The 25,241-nt window shown below is 42.6% G+C and overlaps 2 protein-coding genes across 3 annotated transcripts in view; one reads left to right on the plus strand and one right to left on the minus strand.

Moving 5' to 3' along the window:
* Positions 1 to 6,326: 6,326 nt before the first annotated feature.
* On the plus strand, positions 6,327 to 9,727 carry TMEM213 (transmembrane protein 213). Its single transcript, XM_061988905.1, has 3 exons — positions 6,327 to 6,408; positions 8,559 to 8,627; positions 9,558 to 9,727. The coding sequence occupies exons 1-3, from the start codon at positions 6,327 to 6,329 to the stop codon at positions 9,725 to 9,727; spliced, it is 321 nt and encodes a 106-aa protein (XP_061844889.1).
* An 11,206-nt stretch (positions 9,728 to 20,933) lies between these two features.
* KIAA1549 (KIAA1549 ortholog) overlaps positions 20,934 to 25,241 on the minus strand; it is a 144,730-nt gene continuing 140,422 nt past the window's right edge. For both annotated transcript variants that reach the window (XM_062011122.1, XM_062011114.1), the window contains exon 20: positions 20,934 to 23,561. In XM_062011122.1, the coding sequence (XP_061867106.1) occupies positions 23,307 to 23,561 (255 nt within the window). In that variant the 3' untranslated portion in view covers positions 20,934 to 23,306. The remainder of the gene's footprint in view (positions 23,562 to 25,241) is intronic.

Raw genomic sequence — 25,241 nt, forward strand, 5'->3', positions numbered from 1 at the left:
GGAAAAGTCCAAAGGTTCACTTTCATCTTGATTTAGAATGTCAGAAAAATGAAAAATAAAGAGAGAAATCTCTTTGCAGGCAGGAAACCCTTCCCAGCCTTGCTCCGAGGAAGGCAGGGCATTCATCCATTCCTGCAGATACAGGAGGCTTGCCCAAAGGCACCTGCTGACAGCCATGCCTTTGTCAACACCCCTCCTCATTTTTACCTTTGGCAAAAGAGAAGTTAATTGAGAAATCACTCACGCTCTCCCTGGTAGCTATTTTCTAGTAGTACTGCATTGCATTAAAATTCATTAAAATGCACCGGGTTTCGGGCAGGGTAAATCCCGGCGCTGTAAAGTGCTCTGGAGAAAGTATTACTTGGGTTTACCTCTCAGACACGGTGCTCCTTTCTGGCAGGCCCTCTCCCTGGGGAAGGGGTGAACTCTCCCCTCAGCTGGCTTGGTGTCCTGTCCCGTCCCTTCAGGAAATGACAGCGGGACTGTGCTTTGACATGGCTGCAGGCACCGTGCTGGGCGAGGAGGGCAGTGAGCGAAGCACTCGGGCTGTCTGTCCTGTCTCACGCCAGGCACAGCAAACTTTCTTTTAAGGTCAGAACTGGTCTGGACTAGAGGAGGGAAACTCTCTCTGTCCTGTACAACCCCTGAGTGGTCAGGACCCAGTGCTTTCTGGCTCAGTCACAACTTCTGTATCAGGTCTGTGACAACGCCGAGCCGTGATGCGGCAGCACGGGTCTTGTTGAAACTAATAACAGATGGAGCGTGCTGGGTCACACTGTCCCAGCCACCCGAAAACCAGCAAGAACCTTTGAAACCTGCTGTGTGTGGAGAGCTGTAAACCCATAAAGACTCATTTGCAAGCCCTGGGTGGAGGATCAGTCGCCAGGGAGGCGGAAAACTGTTTCTCGCTGTTTTTTCCTCACTGAAGGCAGACAGAGAAAGGAGAGGGAAACAATGGGAGATTGATTTTCCTGCAGCCAGGGACGGGCAGACCTATGAAGACAAGGCTAGGAGGACACACGCTCCTCCAACAGCGCTGCAATAGCCCAGGGCAATGCTGACAGGGAACTTGATTCTCATACCTTGAAATAACAAATGCCATGGGAAATAGTAGCTTTATAGATTTTCTCCCACCTCAGATGCTAAAACAAGGGGTCTAGAGAAAAATCAGCCCTTTTGTAAACCAACAGCTTGGCTCCCACTGAGGTCGGAGGAGAGAGGGTTTCATTCTGCTAAGTAAGGCTTGCTGGGACATTATTAAATCTAGCACCTATAAGGAGCTTTATATCAAAAGAAAAGCTAATGAAAATGCATGGCTATATCTAAATTCTAAAGCAGCCCTTCAAGAAATGCTTTCTCAGACATGGTTTTTTGGAAGCACTCAGTACCTCTGACCCAACAAGCTGAACAGTATAGCTTGTCCAAGGGGACAATGTCAAAAAGTGAGTAAGAGCAGAGAGTTTCCCAGCACAGAGATTTTCTTTCAAAAGCAACAAAGTGTGGCCCTGCTTCACAAGGTCAGCTAGTCCGAGAGGTCTTCTGCCTCATTCTGAAATACATCTGCCTCAAGCTGCATGACCCAAAAAGGAAGTATTAAAAATTGTAAGGTAATTTTGACAGGTGGGCTTGAAACTTGCATTTTGTTCTGCAAGCATCCAGCTGAGCTGGCCAGAGGGCTCCCTGGCCTTCCACCTGCTTTGGCTGCACTGTGCTCCTCCCAGAGCGGTCACTGCCCATGGTTAGCTCTGCCTTCTCCATTGGTGCAACCAAAGACAAGGAATAAAGGCTGATGAAAATCAGCACTTCCTTCTGGGAAATCCAAACTTCTCTTGGCAAGGCAGAAGTGAAATCACTGCCATTGACCACACATCTGCCACGCAGGGAAGTGGAGAAGCTGGTGTGAGAAAGGTAGGACATTGCCTTCCAGCCCATGCTATAATAAACAAAAGTCATTACTCAGTTCTCAGCTGATATATATTAACACAACAAAACAAAACAGCTTCTCAGGCTACTCCTTCACCTCTGAACTCACAACACATTCTTACTCCTAGCAAAGCTGTTGCACTCATTTGACAATACTAGGATTTGCTTCTGTTTTGCAGCCATGCTGCTCCTACTCAGCCCCACAGTTACACTGTCAGAGTGGGGGAAGCAGGAGGGGCCCCCAACTTCATCATCAAAGCAAGACACACTACGGTGGCAACTCTATCCTGTTAGCAAAGGAGTGTACATGGAACATGGGGATACAGCCATCTCTCTTGCCCTTCCCTCCCCCTTCCCAGCCAGAGGAGACAAGCAGAAAGCATATCCTATTTCATGCCTCTGGCACGTGGAAGCAAGAACATTATTTACAATAATCTTATTATTAAAGATCAGACGATGAGGGCTGATGATGAGGCGCCGTTTGGAGGAGCTCCATCAGTGGGCTCATTGTTGGCGCTGGCGGCTCTGCCCAGATGAGCTGAAGGCATCCCTTCCGTCTTGTGCAGCCCTGCTCCAGCTGGCCAGCTGGTCTCAGGATCCCTCACTGGGGTCTCCAGAGGGACAGCGTGAGGTCACAGCAAGGCCACAGGCTCAACATTTGTCTAATAGCAAGCCTGGCCTGGACAGGAAAACACAAAGGGCACAGTTGTGGGTTTTTTCCAAATGAATTGCTTTCCTTTGTGCGACAGAAAGTAGATCCCTTCTGCTCTTCTTTCATTTAAAGAGTAAAACCTTTGTGGTTTTGATTATTTTTTTCCTTCATTTGCCTAGTTTTAAAAATGAAATCCTCTGTTCACAGGTAGCTTTTTCTTAGATGCCTATTTTTCACATGAATGAAGACACCAAACAAAATGGCCTCCTCCGCAATAGAAACATTATTGGCACCAAGGTTAAGGTTTTCAGCTTTTTTAAACCATTTTGAGGGCTTTATAAAGCTCTTTTGGGGCTTTATAAAGGACACCTGGGAAGCAGCTCACCCCATAATACAAAAACAAGGGATCACTGATCTCCTCTCCCAACAAATGCCTTTTCTAGTGCTGCACTTGGAGATTTAGCTACCTATGAAGCAAACACAGAAGACAGATCGACTGCTGTCCTCTCAGCAGTAGCATAGACCACCTAGCATCCTCTTAGACGTTTAGCACCGTGACCTCAAAGGCTGCACAGAACCCTTGTAGCTGCAAGTTGTCAACTTCAGTGTGCCAACACACAGAGATTCAGATGATGGTCCTGCTCTGCTATGCTCTCATGGGTTGGTTGCGTGCTTTGCCCTGAGTTGAATACCGTGCTACGGCTCAACTGCTGCCATGCTGGTCACTGCTGGAATGGAACAGGATTGCAGCAGCAATCAGCTCTCATTTGGAATTGAAAATATAAACATGTTGCCTATGTAAACAGGAAAAAAAAATATAGACAGAGTGAGTGTGTATGTGATAAAAGCAATAACTTTCTAACAGCCACACCTCGTGGTGATGTGTCAAGGGTAATCCTTTGGTCGGCAGAGAACTTTACCCATCAAGTTCTCTGTGGTACAAAATATACTGAACGGTAGATATTGCCTCTTTTATAATTATCAGGAAAAGCTGGCCAGCAACCCTACAGACTGTGGAAAAGTCTCCAAGGGAAGGCGTGGGGAAGCACCTAACTTTAGAGTAAACTGAGTCCTGCCTTCTGAACTGCATCCTTAGGCCCCAAGGAAGGGAAGCTCTTGTCTCTGCTGGTGCTGCAGTCGTGTCTCACGTGTCAGGGCACCTCCATGGAGTCAGGCATTCATGCCACATGTAGAAACCAAGCTAGGGGAAGGCTCTAGAGACTCTTATCGCTCTTTCAGGCACTCACAGCACTGAAATATGAATGTGTTACAAAGAAGAAATGAAACAAATCCAAATCTGTATCAGGAGATGATTTTACAGGGCTCCCATTGTGTCTGAACTTTTCAAGCAAAGCCTTCATTCCGAGTCAGATCTAAAAATCACCAAAGCCAAGCACAGCCTGTTTAATGCTTCAGGATATTTTGGAGCAGGCCCTTTCTGAGCCACGGAGGGAACACATTTTGGAAAGGAAAAAATTACATTATGTTAACTGTGCTAAGCATTTTCAGCATCCATTAGAAATGAACACATTTTCCTTCAAGATCACAAAGACCATTTTACCACTTAGGTAAAAATTAAAAATTCAAAAGAGATTTGATCAGACATTGATTCATTCATGCAATAGCAGAGTAGTTTTGTCTTTTCATTTCCCCTCAAACATTTTGTGCTGCACAGAACACTGTTGTATTCATTATTACTTCAGAAATAACTGCCAAGGTCCCCTTTCAGCAGGAATCATCATTGAGATGTTCAGGAAGAAAAGGTGAAGCTGGAAAAAAGTGAAAGGCCTTTCCCCAGTAAAAAGTTGGGTTTAGTTTTGATGCAATAGAATAATCAGGTAAAAAAACAAATTAAAGACAACTAACATGTAAGGATTTAGACATTGAGATGAAGCAAAGATTAAGATTATCTTGCTGGGTGATATCAAGTAATTCTGAGCAGTTAGAACATTTTTATAGCATCTCTTCTGCCATGACTCATGTCTACTGAGGCCAAGAGTGATGGCCATGGAGGTCACGTATGCAGCCTGGCTGCCAGCCAAGCACCACACACCTTGGACCACCCTTGGGTGTAAGCCTAAGGCTGGGGTCATGCAAACCTGGCTGGCACAGCCCTAACTCCATCAGTCCCAGCAGCGTGTTGATATAAAAACAGAGAGATAATGCCAGTTTCAGCTGGGCTACCTTCACCTGCAGCTCAGTATGCCCTTTCCCTGAGGGAAACCTCTGGTTCACAGTGTCCTACTGCATTCTGGAAATAATTGCAGCTGGAGGTGGGAAGAGTGTCTTTGGTGGGAGGAGGTGGACAGTAGGGAGAACAAGTGGGTTCACCTCACAGAAACACTGGGCAGGGCTCAGTCTGTGTGGGCTTCGCTCAAAGTTTTTCTCAAGGGAAGATCAAACAAACCTCACAGTTTTGCATATCAGCACCCTATTGTATGTCACTCCTGCAGTTCCTGTGGGAAGTCTATTACGCCTCTCCCTGCAGCAGCATGGAGAGCAAAAAGAGAACATTTTTAGATACTACCCATCTTACTAGACTTGCTGTCCCAGAACTGTGCTCCTGGCCTCCCATGGGACACCTGCAAATCCAGAATAGGTCCCAGACAGCTTTGTTTTCACATTAGCACCCAAAGCCACAAGTGATCCTTGCACCAGCAACCTACTCCCTGCTGAGCCCATGTCTCCCAGTACCCTCTTTCCCAGTTTAATGCCTGAAGTTTTCTTTAACAAGGACATCATGGCAGGTCAAAGATAGGAGCAAGCAGAGACAACAGCCTGGGGAACAGTAGCAATGTGTAGTGCTCATCAGACCAGGACAACAGCACAAGCACTTCTACAGCATGGCTTTTCCAGACAGGATTGTTTGCCAGAGACCTTTCTGGCCTGCAGATAGAGCTGTGCTGGTGCAAAGTAAACTCCTGGCTTTGCCCATCTCATGGAGAAGGGGGCATAAGTACAAGATAAGAAAAACATGCATTTTCAGCACCACATTGCATGTGGGTGATGGGGGCAATGACACAGCTGTGCACACAGGGCCAGAATGGCAGCAGCTCCTTCCTATGTGGAGGCTCCAAATTTGAACAGATCCCAACACGTAACTCTTCACAGGCCCTTCAAAGAAGGACATTGTTACGGTAGCCTACACTAAGCGTCTGGTTTCATCCCATTTCTTAGTGGAAATGTGCCCATACCCCGTGTTAACTCAGTAGCTGCTGTATCAGCATGACCAAAGACTGCTCTTTTTTTAGGGTTCCACAGATCCCTTCCAAAAAAGCATCACTGCTGGGCAGGTTTGGGGGAAGTCATGCCAGCAAACATGCAAAATCAAAGCCAAATAGGGAGACAAATTCCCTACCCTGATCCTTTGCTCCTTTCCAGCTCTATTAGATCATCAGAAGACAGAAGCCACCTGGGACCCCATTGGGAAGGGCTGGCTCCGGAGGCCTTTCCTCCCTCCAGCTGCAGCAGGTCCTGGGGAGAAACCTTCAGGCTTGACCTTCAGGAGCCCTCTGTCTGCCTCAGCACTGGTATCCACATCCTGCTAGAGTTGTTATGTTCAGATCTCTTCTCTTTCCTCAGCAGGTTTTGTCAGGAAAGTTCAAGGTGTGCTGGCAGCAGCAAGCTCCTTTGCTCCACCCTCTGCCCTGCACACCAGCTCTCTGAGCTTATCAAGGGTTTGCTGAACCAGAGCTGCCGGTGACAGTGACCCAATCCGTGCAGCCGCTCGGGCAGGAGCTGGACCCCTGGCATGAAGCACTTCTTCCCTGAGCCTTGGGCATCCTTCACTCTGCTCTTCTTCACCACCACGCTCCAGTATTCCTGTTCAACAGGTATTTCTCTTCTCTCATGCTCCAGTTTGTATACTGTCCCTTTTTCCCCCACCTCACTCCTCTCAATATCTAAATATATTGCTTGCTGATAGTAATTTGTTCTTTAAAAACAAGGTGGGCTCCCTTATCTCATCTAAAAAGGGTAAAGAATTGGAATCAATTAATGCTAATAAGAATTACTTGACATGATTGATCACAGCATCTTTTGTGAAGAGATGTGCTTTTGCCAATTATTTACAGATCCACTGTAAACATGGCTGAGCTGCAGATTGCTCCACTGGAGTAGAGATAAGAGAGTATAGTTACTTGGCCTTCAGCTGTTTACTGAGGCCAGGGACCATTTGAAACATCATCCAAGAAGCTCACTGTAGTCCTGTTTAGCTCTTACTAGGTGCTTTTTGCAGGAAACCTGGCTTTGGAGTCCCTTGAATTGGAGGTTGGCTAAAATAAAAATGTAAATGAGACCTGGGAGCTTCTCTTTTGCCATCAGTCTTCTGCCTGCACTTGTACATATCAGCATCATTTGACAACTGCCAGATGTTTAAAGATGGGTTTGCTTTGACAACCTGTCCTTTGGGCTGGAAAGTCTAAAAACAGAAATGAACACTCTATTCTGCAGCACTTTCTTCCATAGGTCATACACAGTTTTTAATGATTCTTCTAAGTGCTCCCATGAGGTATTTATTAACTCAGATATCACAATCATGGGCTTGGCCAAGGTCATTCAGCAATTCCTAGCAGAGTCAGAAAGAGGAATAGGGAGTACTCAGACCCTTCTGTGGAGCAAGCTGCCCAGGGACCTTCTGCTTGGCAGCGAATGTAAGGAAAACTCTGGTCTTATGGATGGTTAGTCAGCTCAAAATGCAAAACTGGGCAGCAACAGGAGACTCCAAGGAGGACATTTCCTGCAGGATAACCCCAGTGTATTTGCTATTATTTAGGAAATACCAAACTCAAAGTAAAGGTTTGGTCAAAAGTCTTATTCTGTTTTGTTTCCCTGAGCTGGAACAAAACCTGAGACATTATTTTGAAGTCTTCAGTGGAATCAACCTGGATCTGTTTTTTTTTTTTTTTCTATCACACTCAAAATTACAAGCTCAGAGTGACAGTTTGAATGGAAATAGTTCTGTCATAGCTTCTGCCTGGCCTGTGGACCAGTAGCATGTTGGGGCCCCTCCATCTGCATGCAGCAAGAGCCCTTGCTCCTGTAGCCTCTCCAGGCAGGTTTTCATGTACCTCTGCAGGGGCGCATTTCAGCATGGGATACCTCACTTGGCTGAACATGAATTCTACAGCTCATAGTGGCATAGGAGATGTTTCTTTGACTCCATTCCTTCTGCAGCAGGGGCAGCCTGATTTTACTGCTGAACCAGCTGAATATAAGCCAGCAGGGTGCCCAGGTGGCCAAGAAGATATCAGAAATAATGTGGCCAGCAGGACCAGGGAAGTGATTATCCTCCTTCTACTCAGCCCTGTTGAGGCCATACCTCAAAAACTGTGTCCAGTTCTGGGCCCCTCACTACAACAAAGACACTGTGGTGCTGGAATGTTTCCAGAGATGGGCAATGAAGCTGGGGATGGGTCTGGAACACAAGTCTTATGAGGAGCATCTGAGGAAGATGAGGGTGTTTAGCTTAGAGGAAACAGGAGAGACACAATGACTCTCTGCAAATACCTGAAAGGAAGTTATGGTGAGGTGGGCACTGGTCTCTTTTCCCAGGTGATAGGGAAAAGTGATAGGACAAGAGGAAATGACTTCAAGTTTTGCCAGGGGAGGTTTAGAGTGGAGATTAGGAAGAACTTTTTCACTGAGAGGGCTGTTAGACACTGGAACAGACTGCTCAGGGAGGTGTTAGAGTCACCATCTCTGGAGATATTTTTCAACCAAGTAGATGAGTTGCTGAGGGACATGGTTTAGTGGTGGGCTTGGCGGTGTTGGATCACCAGTCTCTCTAGAGTCTGTGTTAGCAGTGGTGGGAGGAGGAGGCACACCCTGATGCAGCAATGTTTAGGAGCAGGAATTTATTTTCTCCAAGTTGTTTCCATCCTACAGATGTCTGCAAGGCCAACAACTTTCAGATTTTCATGCTTTATGCCCAGTATTGCTTTCTAATTCAACTTGGCTTTTCCCCTGTTCTTTCCTCTGTCAGCAGCTGAAGACATCTCCAATGTTTCGACAACCTCCATGACCACAGCTGAGTACGAAGCACCATGTCTTAGTAAGTCTTCACAAATCATTACTTCCATGATAAATCCAGGTGATGAGACTACACAGGTGACAAACAATTTATCTGTTCAGGGCTTCCACTGTGGGTGAAACTATGATGTATTTCTAAGTCTTCTCCACTGGCATGCCCAGTATAACATCTTAGGTATATTCAGATGGGCTCAGAGCTTTGAATAGCCTAATTCATAGCTAATTCAATTTGTATGTCCTAAAGCCCACTGCCTGCCTGACTGCCTGTAGACACAATGTAGACCCTCAGGAGCACCTCTTTGCCCCACGCCACCAGGTCTTCCCCAGATAGCCAGTCCTAGGCAACCTGAGATCTCACCAGACCTCCCAGAGTCATCCTCCATCCCAAATACCAAACGCTCCCACAATTCTGCACTTCCTGAAATATAGTATATGTACCAACAGAGGTATGCTACTTCAAAGCATGACATGGGTATGGGGAGTAAGTATCCCTTCCCCTTCTCTAGGCAAATACACAATGTGCCCTGTTGTGTTGTGGGAAGAGCTGCTGTCTGCAATGCAGGACAATTGTACTGTGTGCAGTACTTCTTTCTCATGTGAATTTTTCCCTACACTGTGTTTATTTTTAATTGTAACTAGCTACTTCTATCATATTTCATTAATACTCACTGAGCAGATGTTGAGTAGGTGTTAAAAGAGATTTCTGTAATGGTGGGCACAGTGCTAAGAGGAGCAGCTCAGGTGCTTGGCCAGACAGGGGTGACCAAGGTTTGCAGACATACAGATGAAACTGATTATTGCCATCCCCTAGATTAAAAGTCATGTCTAGGATAAAGATGCCAAGGCAGACTGACAGGCCACAGGGCAGACACTAAAATCACGGTCTCATCTGCAAAGAAAATCTGTTATGTACTTGGTCTCCCATCAGCTCATTTAATTTCTTTGCCACCAGACGTGAACTTCTGCACGCTAGCAGCCACGTGCTGCCCGACGGGTGTGGATGACTACGGATGGATTGCTGCGGCTGTCGGCTGGAGCCTCTGGTTTCTGACCCTCATCCTGCTCTGCATAGACAAGATCATAAAACTCCGGCCTGATGAACCCAAGTATTTGGTGGCCTGAAGCAGGGGAAGCCAGCAAGCAGCAGCACCTGGACAGAACGAGGTGCAGATAGACTGACTAAGCATTTCAAGCACTTCCTAAGAAACAAAAAAGAAAGGGAACATACATACCTGTAGCCAAAAAAAGGTCAGATCTAAGTGGGGCACCTGCTAGGGTTTCATCCTTCGCAACAGGTCGGAGCTGCCAAACAAGGTGTGCCGCAGGCAAGCCCCTGCAAACCACCATGTCCCACAGTGCAAGGGAAATCTTTTCCCTGAACCCTTTCATGCTTGCTACAAGTGCATCAGTAACAATGAGATGCTGAAGGATCAGTTACTACGCCATAGCACACTGCTTTAAGACAACCCAGTACATATCCTTTGCTTTGAAACAGAAAGCGGTCAAATAAGGCTATTTTTCTGGACCATCAATGTTACCAGATCCATTACTAAGCTATAGACCAGACTACATCAGTAAGCAGATGCAACTCATTAATTCCATTGAATCCTCCTCAGTCACTAAACTGCAGTAAAGTCTATTACCAGTGAAAACTCTGTTATGGAAACTTGAGGATTGCTTGGGCTGGTTTGAAATTAAAACTAGTTTCTCCAGTGCAGTTTATATGTGAACTGTTTTGTAGGAATCAAGCTTTGGTATTTATTCAGCTTGCACCTGCCTGTGTAACTAAGCCAAGCTGGATCATGGCAAGAGGGTTTAAATCAGCATAACCAATTTGTGCACAAAACTGCTCCTGTTTATACAAGATGATAACAAACACTCTTATTGATGGAAAGATTTTCATTGACTGGTTTATATTGATAAAACTTATATTGGCAAGGAATGACTCAAACAGTTAGAAATGTGATTCTGACAAGAAATATTCACACAGAAGGGTTTGTCTCACCGCAGTCAAACTATCTGGTTTGGGGCAGTTGCGACAGTTTGGATTTCTAATCCATTATGAAAACACATCTAGACATACACAGGATTAGCAAACCTGCTAGAGAACAATTAGCATAAAAGTTGCTCTTAAACCAAAGAAAATGCTATTGGAGATTCGTATCTATTAATTATCGTTAAATTCTCCCCTCAGCTTATAAATGCATAACTTTTCCCTTTAGAAAAGACATACCATCAGTTTAAGACTCTTCAGATGAATTGTGGCACAGCTAGGCACTTTGATAAGGACAATGCTGTGCTATTCAGAGTGATGGACAGCCTCCCCCTTATCAACTATCCACCATCGACAGGAACGACTGCAAGTTAGACACTGAGGAAAAGACATCCTTCTCAATCATTAGCATCACATGACACAAAAAAATCCTCTGGAGCAAAATGCAGAGCAGAGACACTAGTGTCAGAAAGTTGTGAAAAGGAAGGGCTTAATTCTTTTGTGTTTTTTTTACTGGGTGTGTTTTATTTGATTGTTTGGAGTTTTTTTTTCTTTCTTTTCATAAGCACCATGCTACTGGTAGTAAAGAATCACAAAATGTTGCTCAATGAAGAAAAAAATCTCAACATTCAACAATTAAAAGTAATTTTCACAAGACAAAAAGCTCTCTGTTGGACCAACCAGCTACTTCTTTCCACAAAAAATATAATAATAAAAAAAATATGTATAAACTCATGTGTCTATATATGTATAAACTTGTGTATATACAGACTTACAAAGAACTCTACATTTTTACTGTCGCTGTTGGCCAAAGAATGGTGACTTAAGTTAATAACCACCGTAACCACTGACAGGCAACAAATCTTACAGCTACATGTACCACTTTTGGCCTGATTTATGGGTTTTAAGTGTGCACTGGCCTGAAAGCAAAGTGATCGATGCTGTGAAAAATCTCCACTTAATGCCTTAGTGTCTACCTTCTACAGCCCTTTTCCTGTAGTTCTCCAGCCTTACAGAGATTGTTCTCCTGGCTGGGAACACAGAAGTGCCTGCTGGGTATGGCACCGGTTTTCATCTTTGAGCACACGTGTTGCTTTGCTTTGGCTTTTCCTTGGTTAAGGCTGTGACTGCATGGATATAGCCAGCCAGAGAGGTAAATCTATTCCAGTCTGAAGAGTTGTAAGCATGTGACACAAGCTCTAGATATCCTGTAGCCCAGCACTAAACCCACAAACTAGCTTCCCAACAACTGGCCAATTAGGGAGGGCTTCCTAAAGCCTGCTTTCAAAAGCAAAGCTTGTTTGCTTTTCACACTTTCCAAAATAGTCTGCAGCTGCCTTCAAGGAACGCAGTAGATTTAAACCCCAAGTTTTGCCTCTTGCAGCTTCTGAGGATTCACAGCTCAACTAAATTGGGAAGAAAAAGGAAAAAAACCCAAAGTTTTTCATATAATGTAATGCCTCCAAAGACTTTGTATATGTATGTTCAAGGGTGACACCAAGCCTTAAGAAAATTAGCTATACAAATGGAGTATCTTACAGATTGCTTCTGCTGTGAAATGTACACTTCTTTCTAGACTAGTGACCTGTAAACCTCTGATCTAATATAACAGTTTTGTTTCCTTACTGCATCACCTTCCTTGAAGTCAGACATTGCCAAGTTTGATCTATAGCTTTTTCAAGTCATTTGATTTCATACTAAGTGGACTGGATCGTTTAGAAAAACGTAGCCCTGTAAGGAATTTCAGGGATATTAACTACTCCCAGTGTGTTCAGGATCTCAAAACAAAGCAGTAGTGTCCTAGAAGCTCAAAAGCTACCAATATAAACATCTTATCAATTCCTGTGTGACACAGTACAAAAAAAAATCCCACTATTTTAAAGAGCCTCCAAGGTATAACCTGTGTGTTGTTTGCCATGTTGTATTGCCACTGTTTCAGGGGCTTGTCAATAGCTACAGACAGAGAAGAATAAAAAAGTTGCTTCCAAAAGACTTGAGAAATTGATACAAGAACAAAAAATCAGAATGCAGAAATGGATCATACATACCTGATTTACAATAAATATAACGTCAGGAGGATGGAGCCAGGCTGTTCTCAGTGATGTTCAGTGATAGGACAAGGGGCAATGGGGACAAGTTGGAACATAAGAGGTTCTAAAGAAACATAAGGAAAAAATTCTTCACTGTGAGGGTGACGAAGCACTGGAACAAGAACAAGGTTGTAGAATCTCCTTCCCTCGAGACATTCAAAAGCCATTTGGATGAGTTCCTGTGTGATTTACTCCAGGTGGTCCTGCTCTGGCAGGAGGGTTGGACTGGATAATCTTTTGAGGTCCCTTCCAATCCTTAAGATTTTGTGATCACCTGTGGTCCACTGTTACATTCCTGGAATATTTTTAGCTAGGGAAGACACACTAGCACGGCTTTCAGGTTTATTGTAACACCTACTGTAACACCAAGTCACTGTAGAAGGCTGTGGTCTGGTTTTGATGCAGAAATTTAAGGTGACTCTATAGTACAATACCTTAGGAACGTGGACCACAAGCAATGTCATAGACTATTCATATGTTGTTTATTATTTCATGTTCTTTATAATGTTGCTGACATGATAACACATTTAATGGTAGATCCCCAACTAGTGTAATGCTGCTTTATTGACCTCAAGAGAGGAACACATATATCTAGCACATGCTTTGTATTGAGTTTTTCTAATTCAGGAAGCCTGTCGTTGTTATCACAAGAAACCCTTGAAACAAAACATAACTCCTGATTTATTAGTGTGTATAGAATCATTTCACCTGCGTTAAGCTTTAATACCCCTTCAAACTGCTACATACAACATCATGATGTAGTACTGAGCTGGTCTAGGCTCGCATACATCTCAAAGCATGTCAAAATATAGGATAATAGCCTAGATCACCTATTAAGCTGCAAACTATGCCCTCAGAACAATGATCATAGAATCATGTAATTCTTTGCATTGCAAAACACTTTTAAGATCACCAAGTCCAACTGTTAACCCAGCACTGCCACATCCACCACTAAACCACATCCCTCAGCACCACATCTAAACACCTCCAAAGATGGTGACTCCACCACCTCCCTGGGCAGCCTGTTCCAATGCTTCACAACCATTTCAGTGAATAAATTTTTCCATAATATCCATTCTAAATCTCCTCAGGTTATGAGGTCACATCCTCTTGTCCTGTCACTTGTAACCCGGGAGAAGAGACCAACAAACCACCTTGCTACAACCTTCTCTCAGCCTCCTTATCTCCAGACTAAACACCTCCATGTCCCTGAGCCACTCATCAGATTTATTCTCCAGACTCTTCACCAGCTTTGTTGCCCATCTCTGGAAATGCTCCAGCATCTCAATGTCTTTGTTGAAGTGAGGTGCCCAGAAGTTAACATGATAGTCGAGGTGTGACTTCACCAGTGCCAAGTACAGGGGGACAATAATTTCCCTGGTCCTGCTGCTCACACTATTTCTGATACAAGCCAGGATGCCATTGACCTTCTTGGCCACCTGAGCACACTGCTGGCTCATGTTCAGCTAGCTGTTGATCAACATCTCCAGGTCCTTTTCCAACTGACAGCTTTCCAGCCACTCTGCCCCAAGCCTGTAGTGCTGCATGGGGTTGTTGTGGCTCAAGTGCAGGACTTGGCACTTGGCCTTGTTGAACCTTATGGAATTGGCCTTGGCCCATCAACTCAGCTTCTCCAAGTCCCTCTCAAGAGCCTTCCTGCCCTCAAGCTGATCAACATTCCCACCCAACTTACTGTCATCTGAAAACTTATTGAGGGTGCACTTGATTCTCTCATCTAGATTTAGCTCATTGATAAAACAGCATGGAACTGGTCCCAATACTGTTAATGCCCCAGTCATTTACAGTACCTTGTCCAGTGAAATTCTATGTCCTTGAGATGGAAATCAATTCTAGTTCATACAGTTTAGGTCAAAGGAAAGCAAAAAAATGGCTGAAACCTTGATGGCTGAATAAAAATAATCATGACCAAAAAACATAGTTTTGGAGCCTAACGTTGATGATCAAACCAGAATAATTCTTCACATTTTCTGGACAAAGTTTCTGAATTTCAGGCAAGAAGGTATGTAATGCCTGGAAAGGAGAGATGTCTATGGCACCTGGGAAAGCTGCTGGTCTACAAATGTCTCCGATAAACAGAGCAGCAGGGACGTATAACTGATCAGTACTTCTAATACCAAAAGAGAAAGACCTTAGCAGCAGCACAGCATTCCAGGGTTAACTACTTTAATTTGCCTGGAGATAATATCAATCACATCTGACCAGTGATTTTTTAAATTTCTGAAGACATAATGGATTGGTACTTGATGCACAACTCTTCATCTTTTTAGATACCATTGCTCTGGTAATGACTCGCATTACTCACTGCCTTTATCCTCGGGGTTTTACTGAATGAACTATGCATTAAGCAATTGCATTTTACAATGATTACACTTTGCAAAATCACTAGAGAGACAAAAACTGGCAAGCATCAGAGCTTCCTGCTTGCACAAAATGCACACAGAGAGGTTAAATTCATAAGAAAAGGTGCTCTGTACCAAGATTCTGTGGGAATTTTGACAAAACCATTACAAAAACTAGGATTTCAGGAAATTATTGTAATTAATTGCAGCCAAGGAATGAAATGCAGAAATTCTTGGGAAGCAACCAGCCTCTCATCCTCACACTCCAGATCCTGGAGGTGGTATCAATGCAACCAGCATCTGCTGTAGAATTCAAACCTCACTGCAGGTTTCTATCCCGGAATCAAGCCCTAAGCTCTTTGAAACATACACTTTTCAAAGAGCTTATTTCCAACTCGTATTTCATAATAATCTTGCAGAAATAAACATGAGGTAAACAAAGCAGTATTGTTTCCCAAATCTGCAAACAGCCTAGAAAAAAAAATAACTGAGACATGGAGACTTCTGTGTCCAACTGGACTGTATGAAGAGACACATTTTCTTAACCATTCTGCTCACTGATCAGAATGAGGCCCTTTGTCTTTCTGCCATAAAACTCCCCCAGAACTGATTTCTCCCTCCAAAACGAAATCTTCTTTGCATTCACAGGGGAAAAGTGCCCAGTCTCAGTGACGAGCAACCAAACCTCTGTTCCAAACCCCACATTCTGCTTGTCATGGTGCCCTTTGCTCGAAGAGCTAAAGAACTAAACTAATTGTAAAAGTTTACACTTTCCTTCTCTGCCACTATGTGTAGTAAAGTCACATCTATCTGTAAACCTGACAGATGCATATTTTGGGGACAGCATGAACTAAACATCACTCATTTTGCGCCAGTCGCAAATCCCTCAATTTCTCTGTCTCTCCTAAGGTTCCCCCCAAAATCTGCTTTGCTACTTGAGGGAATGAAAAGAGGCAAGGGCAATTCATAACCTAATTTAGATGAAAACGCCATGGGCTATACAGACCGCTTCTGTATGCTGTTGCAACAGAAAGGTGGGATCAAAGGCCTGTCTAGTCCACTTCTGCCTCCCAGCAGCAGGTAGTTGGGGAAGATGAAAAAAGCTGCATACAGTAATCCTCCCTTTCCCTCCCCTCCTCTGCCTAGCTCACTGGTGAAATCTAGTGCCCTTCTGATATAGAACTGAGCTCCCTTGCAACAGCTCTTCCCCCTGGCATTTTGAAATTAATCCTTTGAGGCCTGTAGATTGTTTTATGCAGCAATACCTTTCTATGACTTTTTCTTTTCAACTTTCTCCTTGTGATTACAATCACTCTGGTTTCCTCCCAGTCTTCTCTCTGCCATTGATTGTATTTTCCACATACTTCACAAATTCACAATTGAGTTTGTGAAACAACTTAAACACAGTGTGTCACCCTTCAACTATTTTATATGAGTGGCTTTGTTTTTAAACACAAAGCATATAGAAGACAGTTCCTCTAATCCCCAAGTCCTAGTTAAATGTTATTCTGTGCTCTTTGGTGGCCATATCTCCCAGACTTTATCCATTTCAGCTTTCTTTCCTTCATTCCCTGCCCATTGGCACTAGTGTTAAGTGCTCCTCAAGTGCAGGAAATAGCACGTTTTGCTCCCAGGAAGAAATGAAATGATTGTTGGCAATGTTGTATAAGCAATGCTGTCTGCTGGAAGTGACAAACAACTTCTCTTCTTTGCAGTTCTACTCTGCAAAAGCAAGAACATGCTTTCCAGCATCTGAGCAATTTTTCTTCTATGTGGTAGTGAAGTATAGGAGGATATAACAATAATGTAAATACTTGACTACACACGTAGAAATTCCCTAAATGCAAGACTCCTCAACTTCAATCTTCATTTTTTTCTTAAGTTGTTGTCATCAAGCCCAGAAACATCAATACAGAAACTATCATGAGGATCAAACTCATTCATGGAAATGCTTGACAAGAAGTGTTCCATGCAAAATGGAACACAACTTACCTGAAACCATTTTATCCAGGATTGCATGGACTAACAAATGCCATAATTGGGATGCCTAAATCAACTCTATTGCTCCAAATTGAGCAAATTCATATTTAGCAACCATGCTAAAGTAATATTGTTAGTGGTTAATCCATGATTCTTTCTCCCTTTTCCTTAAGTTCAAGGACAAAAGCTTCCTGAGTTTTTATTATCACAGTTATTTTAAAAAGTCCTATTCCTTTAGTCAAGTTGCATTCAGATCTGCACTTCAGGACCAAAAGAGTGCAGAGCACTGCCAAATATAACACTGCATTAATTCTCCTTGAATAAAAAGAAGTCTTGCCTGAAACACAAACAACATTCAGCTACTGGTTTTCAATCATGCAGAGTACTAAAAATGTTCAAACAGCCTGGATGGGAAAACCAACTTCTGAGAAGCTTTGGGATGGAAACTTTAGTTTTCATGGGAACATGAGAGAGCTCTTAAGAAACATGCATGCTGGAAATGCAAAACAATCATTTTCATCTTTCAGCCTCTTTTCTACTCTCTTAATTCTAAATTCACTTTGCCTGCTCTACATGTGGCAATAAGAGGATTACTGCAAATGAACCTGAAAACCACCATTTCAGGAATCCACAAAGATTTAGCATTCATTTCTAAAGACTCTTCAGAGCATTTATTCAAATGTGCCAACATTTTATTCTTATTAAGGCAAGATGTTAACAGCCTAAATATCAACTTCCAGTTGTGGAGTAAGAACTACTAAAAACTAAACAGGAGTGGCCATTACAAATGAAAATACATGCTTTAAATGTAATGAGTATCAAGAAGAAGTAACACGAAATCAAGACAAAACATTCCAGCTCTGAAAAATGTGAAGTGCAAAGAAATGCGCATTGTTCTACTACTAATTTTTTCATCATCTATTAGTCTTCTGTGGGATTCACAGGACTGCGGCTGTACTCTGGAAAAGTCCTTTTGAAAAGGTAGTGGAAGTCCACAGGATTTTTGCTTCTCAAGTTTCTTACTCTCAGGCTGAGTAAACTCACCCTGGGACTTATGTGTCAAGCTAGATACATCTTGCCAAGTGCACTCTAAACTGTACTAAAGAATTTGTAGGATTAATTCCTCTGAAGCATACACATGACTCAATGGTTTTCAGTAGAATTCATGAAGATGGGACCGGGGACAATATGCAGACCAACACTTGGATCTGAACTACCAGTCCTATTGCTATGAGCTGTCACAAGCTGAGCTTGTTCTGCTCTCATTGAATTAGTGTCAGAGATACAGAAGAAAATTCTTTACAGTCTTTCTTCTGACATAAGCTGCATTTCAAAGGACACTCACTATAACAGAGATATCTAACTTTTCAAGTGCTCAAGTGCACTCACACCAAAATACTACAAAAATAAAGTGAATCTTCATCAGCATTGCCAAAAACAGTCCTAATTTCTGCTCCCCTGGTATTTAAGATCTCCAGACAGTGGAATACATTAATGACAGCAGACTGGTAACAGTAGAATACATCCTCTGGGTTTCCTCCCTATTTTTAAATAGAATATAATAAAGACTGAAAAGATACTCATCACAACAGGGAACTGCATTTTTATTTGCACATTTAAGCTCTTTGAAGCTGCTACCTTTCTCCAGGCACATTTAAACAGTCATGGAATTCTGCAGCCACAGTGAACTGCTTTTGAGAACCTCACTGATCAAAGAACCACAGAATGGTAGGGGTTGGAAGGGACCTTTAGAGATCATCTAGTCTAACCCTCCTGCAGAAGCAGGTTCACCTAGATCAGGTCGCATAGGAACATGTCCAGGCGGGTCTTGAAGACCTCCAAGGAAGGAGACTCCACAACCCCCATGGGCAGCCTGTTCCACTGATGAGAGATGTTCCTCATTCGTATAGACCAGCATTGCAAGCTGCACATGACTGCACAGAACTGGCCTTGCGTTACGGAACCAGCTTGAGTCAGGGCAGCAGGGATCCCCAAGATTCAGAAAACAACAAGCATTTTGTTTTGTGAGTTTTTTTAAATCCGTTTATTTCATTGCTGCCTTGAAAATATGGCCCACAACACGTTACCACCTCAAAGTCACAAATGTTCTTCATCCTGCCACTTCAAAGCTCTTGGCTAAGATTTGTTTTTTTCAAAGACTGGCATCTGTTAACAAAGAACTTCTGATAAGGCCATGGAGAGAGAAACAGACATTTCTTCTATGAGCTGAAAAAATTTTGAAGCTGGAAAAGGGGAGAATGGCAGGAGAGTAAGACTGAAAAAAAAATGAGTTCATCTGCCTACTGCCATTCACATCACAAAGTTAGTGACTTCACTTGGACTTGAACACTTATCAGTGTAATCCATCTCGTGGTTTCAAGCCACGAGTTAACACACAAACAGTGTGGTTCTTGAGAAATTACGATCCCTGTAAACAGTCTCTTTCGAAGACAATGCTGTAAACCTGCTGTCAGTGGTTTAATTTAAAGGCACTGCCTTCAGCACTTGGCATGAATGTGCACTTCTGGGTGACTGATCTATTTACAAATTTATGTGTGTGCATAAAGGTTGATGATATTGGGCTCTTGCCAACCTCTCCTTTGAGTGTAGAAGAGATATGTAGACTTTGTGTGATGCTGGTGCTCTCCAACCACTATAGACGAAGCCTGTTCCAAACCATTGCAAGTATAATACCTTGTGAAGGGTCTGTGAAATTCCACTTACAGTCCCAAAGTGGAGTATTTAACATCAGCCCAGCACCTAGGCAATTCACTCCTCCCAAAAGTGAGGTTCTCTTTGCTGAGTCACATGCCCACAATCACTGGCAGGACCATGTGTTACATCCCAGTAGAGAATATTTCATAGTACAAAGTTTGCCCCGTCTTTCATATTGAGTGTATGAAAATGATTGTGAAATTTCACTTGGCTCCAAAGATAATCAAGAAGCAGGCTAGAGGTCAACATTTTGGCTATGAAAAGGAAAAGCGAACCAACCAAGCTAAATTACATAGCTATCATCTCGCCAAGTTCTTCTATATGCCAAACTAAACACAGACTAAACACAAATGTCAAGGAAAACAGTGAAGCAAGAGAAGCTCCTGAGAATTCCATGAACCAGATGGTTTAGTCATGGAAATGGATGTAACTGTTGGTAACAGCTTTTCAGTGCCTGTACCAACTTCTCTGATCAGTGTTTTCAGAAACTTGTAGCCTCATTAACAGCTACTTAAAACCAGGACATTTTCAGTTTCAGGAAAAAAAGGTTTGGGTTCCTCTCCCTGTCCCCCACTCTTTTAATAGGGCAATAAAAAACAATTGGCAAAAGATCTCAAGCATGTGTGGATCTAGAAAATTATAGACCTTCTTTCCCCTGAATTTCCAGGTGGAAACACATATTTTGGCACATACATCCCACAGTGTCCTTCTGTAGCAGATGAAAAAGACAGCTTTTCCTGTAGCTGCACAAAGTAAAGTGTGGGTCTCTTCTTCATGCCATTCTTGGAACCGGTCACTTCTGTATTACTCCATGAAGATACAAGCTATGCCAAACCACTTTTTGTGAACAGTGGATCAGGTCTTCAGTCAGTTTGAGCATAGCTTTCTGACGTCTTAATAGTTTACTGTCCTTCCCCATGAACTTTTAATGTTTTTTAAAGAGTGATTTTTGCACCAGAATGTCCCTTTCATTTACCAGTACATATTTGTCCCATATGTGTTCTTTGTGATATTTGGGACTGAAAAAAGATATTCTTCCAAACTTAAAAAGATGGAATATCATAAAAGTATCGCAATCACTAGTAAAACTGAATGAGAAATGGCGTAAGTACCTCTAACTTTCAAAGCTCTTATTTCATTTTTCTTCTTAAACAGCTGGAACCAGGAGCCAGACCATGAACTTACTTTCTAGAAACCCACATTTTCTTGAAATGAAGTCACAGTAACATGCTTATATTATAAGCATTAGCCTCTGATCTCACTGCAAAGTTAAGCTGGTGAAGGATATGGGCTATAAAAGCAATGGTTTTAATAGGAACATTTAGGAACGGTCAGTCTTCAACACTGGCAAAAAGACCAAATTAACATTGCTTGATACACTCTTTGCCCTGTGAAACCTGACATTTGGTAGAAATATTGGCAACATTCATGTTTACAAACTTGGCAGGAGATAAACATTTCTTTATTGTTATCCTAGAAGTAATTCTCAAACAAAAAGTTTATAAAATTCCAAGCATAGTAACCTGTTGCTAACTGCTGTTCACAATCATGCTGGTGTTCTGACTCCATTCAAACTTCAATCAGTGCCCACAAGGGCTTTAAGTATTGGCCAGGGAACTGGAAATTAACTTAAACTTCTTCACTACAGCAAGTCCCTCAAAACAGTTTCATATAGCCTTTTGATAAGCATGGGTAAACAGAAAAATTACTTCCTATTAAAGAGGGGAAGCATAACATAACATGACTTTTCTTCCATACCAGTGAGCAGTCAGTTGCTTCCTAGTTTTGATTTTGGCAATGGATATTAGGTACACACTTCGTGAACAAGGTATGTAGGGTTCTTCCACGGTGACCTCCTACCTGTTTTCCTTTCAATCTGAGTTAGTCCTGTCACAGTTACGTTTAACTGTGTGCTGGAACCAGGAACAGATTCAGCAGCCAAAGATCACCTTACCATCTATACCAGTGATATACAGCTGTATTTTACCAATGCCATTTCTACCCTGATCAACTGCCCAGTGATCTTTTTGGCAGGCTGTTGATCCTTAGACTTTTTATAACTGCCATCCACTAGCATTTGAAATAGCCACACTGCAGTACCGAGCAGTTCTGCTTTTCAGTCTTTCCAGGGCAAGATTCCCAAGCCTCCTGACAAACACTGAGCTTACTCTCTATCTTTGTGCCAGTGTGTTAGCTTTAGCTCAGTCTGATCTGAAAATAAAAACACTCCAACAAATCACGACTTAAGTAAAATTTCCACGTGTATTATGTCAGTTACAGTTATGCAATGGCCAAATAGCAGTAAAATTGTAGCTAATATTAAATTAAACCTCTGGAAAAAAAACCAGCGACAAACAGTTCCATGGCACGTACCATTCTTAACCATGGGGATAATGCTTACCCTTTGTCCAAAGGGACAGTGGAAACAAGTATAAATATAAAAACTGTCTCAAAACTGCAAATCTAAGCCTATGTTAATGCTCTAAACTGTCACTGACTTTCACTAAAATGATTCAGATCCAAACATAAGCAATGATTTAGGACATCGATTTAGAATGTAATGCTGGTGACCCTATACCAGTCAGGCTGGATTGTTTTCTGTCCACAAAGCAAACTACAGAGTGGCAATATTTTATCGCTGGTCTTTCAAGAGCACAGAATATTTTAACATGGTTTTTGAAGATAAACATACACAGTTCCCCAAATTCAACTGTGGCTGAGTGTTCCTCTCCTAGTTTTCAATAATTTTGAAACGAAATAAATACCAAGCCCTTTCTGTCTGGTTGCTTTGCTTTGTTTTTCCAGCCTGAATATGTCTACAGATATTTTCTTAGATATACAAGGCCAATGTTTCATTTTGCAAACATTGAAGATGAAGGAACACTTGAAGCTTCAGCACCAGAAGAAAAACAAGGAAGAGTGCAGAGGGTAGCTCCATTCCAAAGCACAGAGCTATAACAATTATTGTTCCAGGTTGTTACAAGTAGCTCAAAGACTCTCACTCTAAGTGGTCCCATTGTTCCCGACAACCAAAGTGATTCCTACGTGTGATCACACCTTGAACACCCGTGAGCTGATGCAGTTTGTAATCTTGCAGTACAGCAACAGAAACCAGTTCACCGTAAACACTAGAGATCAGAATACTTGTAAGCTCTTGCAAAATGTCACCTCAATTTATTCAAACCTTCATCTACTTCCTTAGAAACAGGAGTCTATCATACTTGGAGTGTGTTCCTGTGAGTTTTTTGTTGCTGGAGTGTTGACTTCTTGACCTAAGGTCTTATTTTTTTTTGTTAGGCTGAATGAAGGTAGAGAGAGAAGAGGAGCACCGTAATATTAGCAGATTAATTAATATTACTCGTGATGACACTGATGATTTTCGCTGTTTGCCCCCCATCTCTCCTTACTGAACTCATTTCACTGCCTTTTTCCTTTTTTCCAGAGTGCTTCTGACAGAGCTGCAAAAGTTCATTCTGTTGAGAGAAGAATGTTGCTGATATTTCCTCTAAGTCTTTGCTTCCATAGGAAGCAGGTACCTGGCAGATCTGCAAGGGAATGCTAAATCAACTATGGAAGTTCTGCACTGTTGTCTGTTTCTGAGAAAGTCGTAGAAGTTCTTCTCTAATTGCTTTGATAAGAGAGGCTGAAGAGTGACCTGGCTGGAGGTCCTCAGTGGAACTGGTGGTGTAGCAAAGCCCCTGGCCCTGAAGGTTGTTGTGTGGAAGCTGAGCAGGGGGTGCCGAAGGCTGCCTGGCTGAAGTCCTCGGCATCTGGAATACTGGTGAGGAGGAATATTCTTGGTGTCCATGCATATGCATCTGGAAAAAGGTAGAAAGCATTATTGTACTTTCTGAACAAACATGTTAATTCCAGAGAAGACAAGAAAGCAAAAAGGCAAAGAACAGAGGGAAAGCAGCATGGAGATGCTTCTATCTGCTGCCACTGTTCTTCTCTTGTATCAATGTGTCATTTCTCTTATGGAGCACAAAACCAAAAAAGGATACACAAAATTGCTGGACTGCCTCAAGTTCAAAGAACTTCAAAATCTCCTTGAGCATCCATTAAAAAAGGTTGACTCTCCTTTCTAATTTATGGCATGTTTAGAAACTGAAGTGGAAGAAAGTGGGGAGAAAAAAAAAAGCACAACTGGAAGTCAACAGAATTAACTTCCCTTTCCTTGCCTTTCCATCAACTTCCTAAAAGACAGCAGGCAAATTAGCTCTATTCTGGGCTGTCATTTCTCCATATTATCTATAAGTAGAGATACTACAACTTTCACCTTCCCTTTCTCTGCCTGGCTTGCCTATTCAGACTGTACATCTGTGAGGATTCTGTGACTGACCAGTGCCCAGGAAAACACGGTCAACAGAAGAAGCAGAGGGAGACAATTATTCAAATTGGAAGGATTACATTTTTTTCTACAGTTGACAGCTACTTTCCATGCATGAGAAACACTATCCCAGTGTAGGGACAGTCATTCTTTCAAAGTAGAAAGGGGTTAATTCTGCAATTATTCAGTAACATATATTTTCTTACAAAACAGGACAGAAACAAAACAGAAACTTGACTTTGTAGGCTCGTCTGACTGGAAAAAATATCTGCTTACACTAAAACAAAGCATGAATTTACAATACACGAGGTGACTGCACCAACTCCCACTGTGCACACAAACAAGGTACATATCGAAAATCTCGAAGCATGTTTCCTCTTATTGCTGAAGGCTGAAAGACAGTCAGAAGAAACCACTGGACACAAAGGACTTCCAACACACCCTGAAAAGGCCAAACTGGGAGCAAAGCAGTGTAATCCCCTCCCAAAGGGCCTACGCTGGGGTTGAGGAGCAGCCAGCTGCAGCAAGTTCGCATCACAATGATCACAATTTAGAGCACTATCTTTCTCTGTGGATAAGCCTTCAGTAGTAGCAGAGAGAGCAATCTGATGAGGGAAGAAAGGACAGCAAGGTCAGCAAGAAGAAGATTTGGTGGGGAGGAGAATGAAGGGATTACAAAGCAAAGCCTAGGAGGGATATGGGGGGGCCTAGAGTGACTGTGGCAGCCATGTGCAGGGAACACAAAAACAGACAAGATGATGTTCCTTACCATCTCTCACAATAGAAATGAATGAAATCTAAGCCATTTTGTATGAAGGAGAACTAATAATAGTTTCTGCCTCTCTTGCACAGCTCATATACAACACTCATCATTTATACAGTTAATTTGGGGAGAGAGATTAAGAAGAAAAGAGGATTTAATAGATGAATGATAGGTAAGGGTTTTCCAAGTATCACCCTGTCTGTCTGCTTCCAAAAGGGAGGCAATTTTAGTATCAGAAAGGAATGAATGGGTCTCTTCATTGTTCAGAATCATTTGCTTGGCAGTGAAACCTGAAACTAATTTATATGTGCAGTCCAGAGCTAGCAAATCTGACAAGTACTCTGTGGGTTGATAGAGAAGAAATGACATAAAAAAATATTAAAGGCAAACACTCCTTGACACAGA

The sequence above is a fragment of the Colius striatus genome, chromosome 1 (genome assembly GCF_028858725.1).
Source record: "Colius striatus isolate bColStr4 chromosome 1, bColStr4.1.hap1, whole genome shotgun sequence".
In the NCBI taxonomy this organism is placed as follows: Eukaryota; Metazoa; Chordata; class Aves; order Coliiformes; family Coliidae; genus Colius; species Colius striatus.

Bases quoted from the DNA above. Each gene is read 5' to 3' on its own strand.
- TMEM213 (XM_061988905.1), top strand. From the start codon at position 6,327: ATGAAGCACTTCTTCCCTGAGCCTTGGGCATCCTTCACTCTGCTCTTC. The intron at 6,409-8,558 runs GTATTTCTCTTC...TTCCTCTGTCAG, and splicing joins CCAGTATTCCTGTTCAACAG to CAGCTGAAGACATCTCCAAT. The intron at 8,628-9,557 runs GTAAGTCTTCAC...CTTTGCCACCAG, and splicing joins GTACGAAGCACCATGTCTTA to ACGTGAACTTCTGCACGCTA.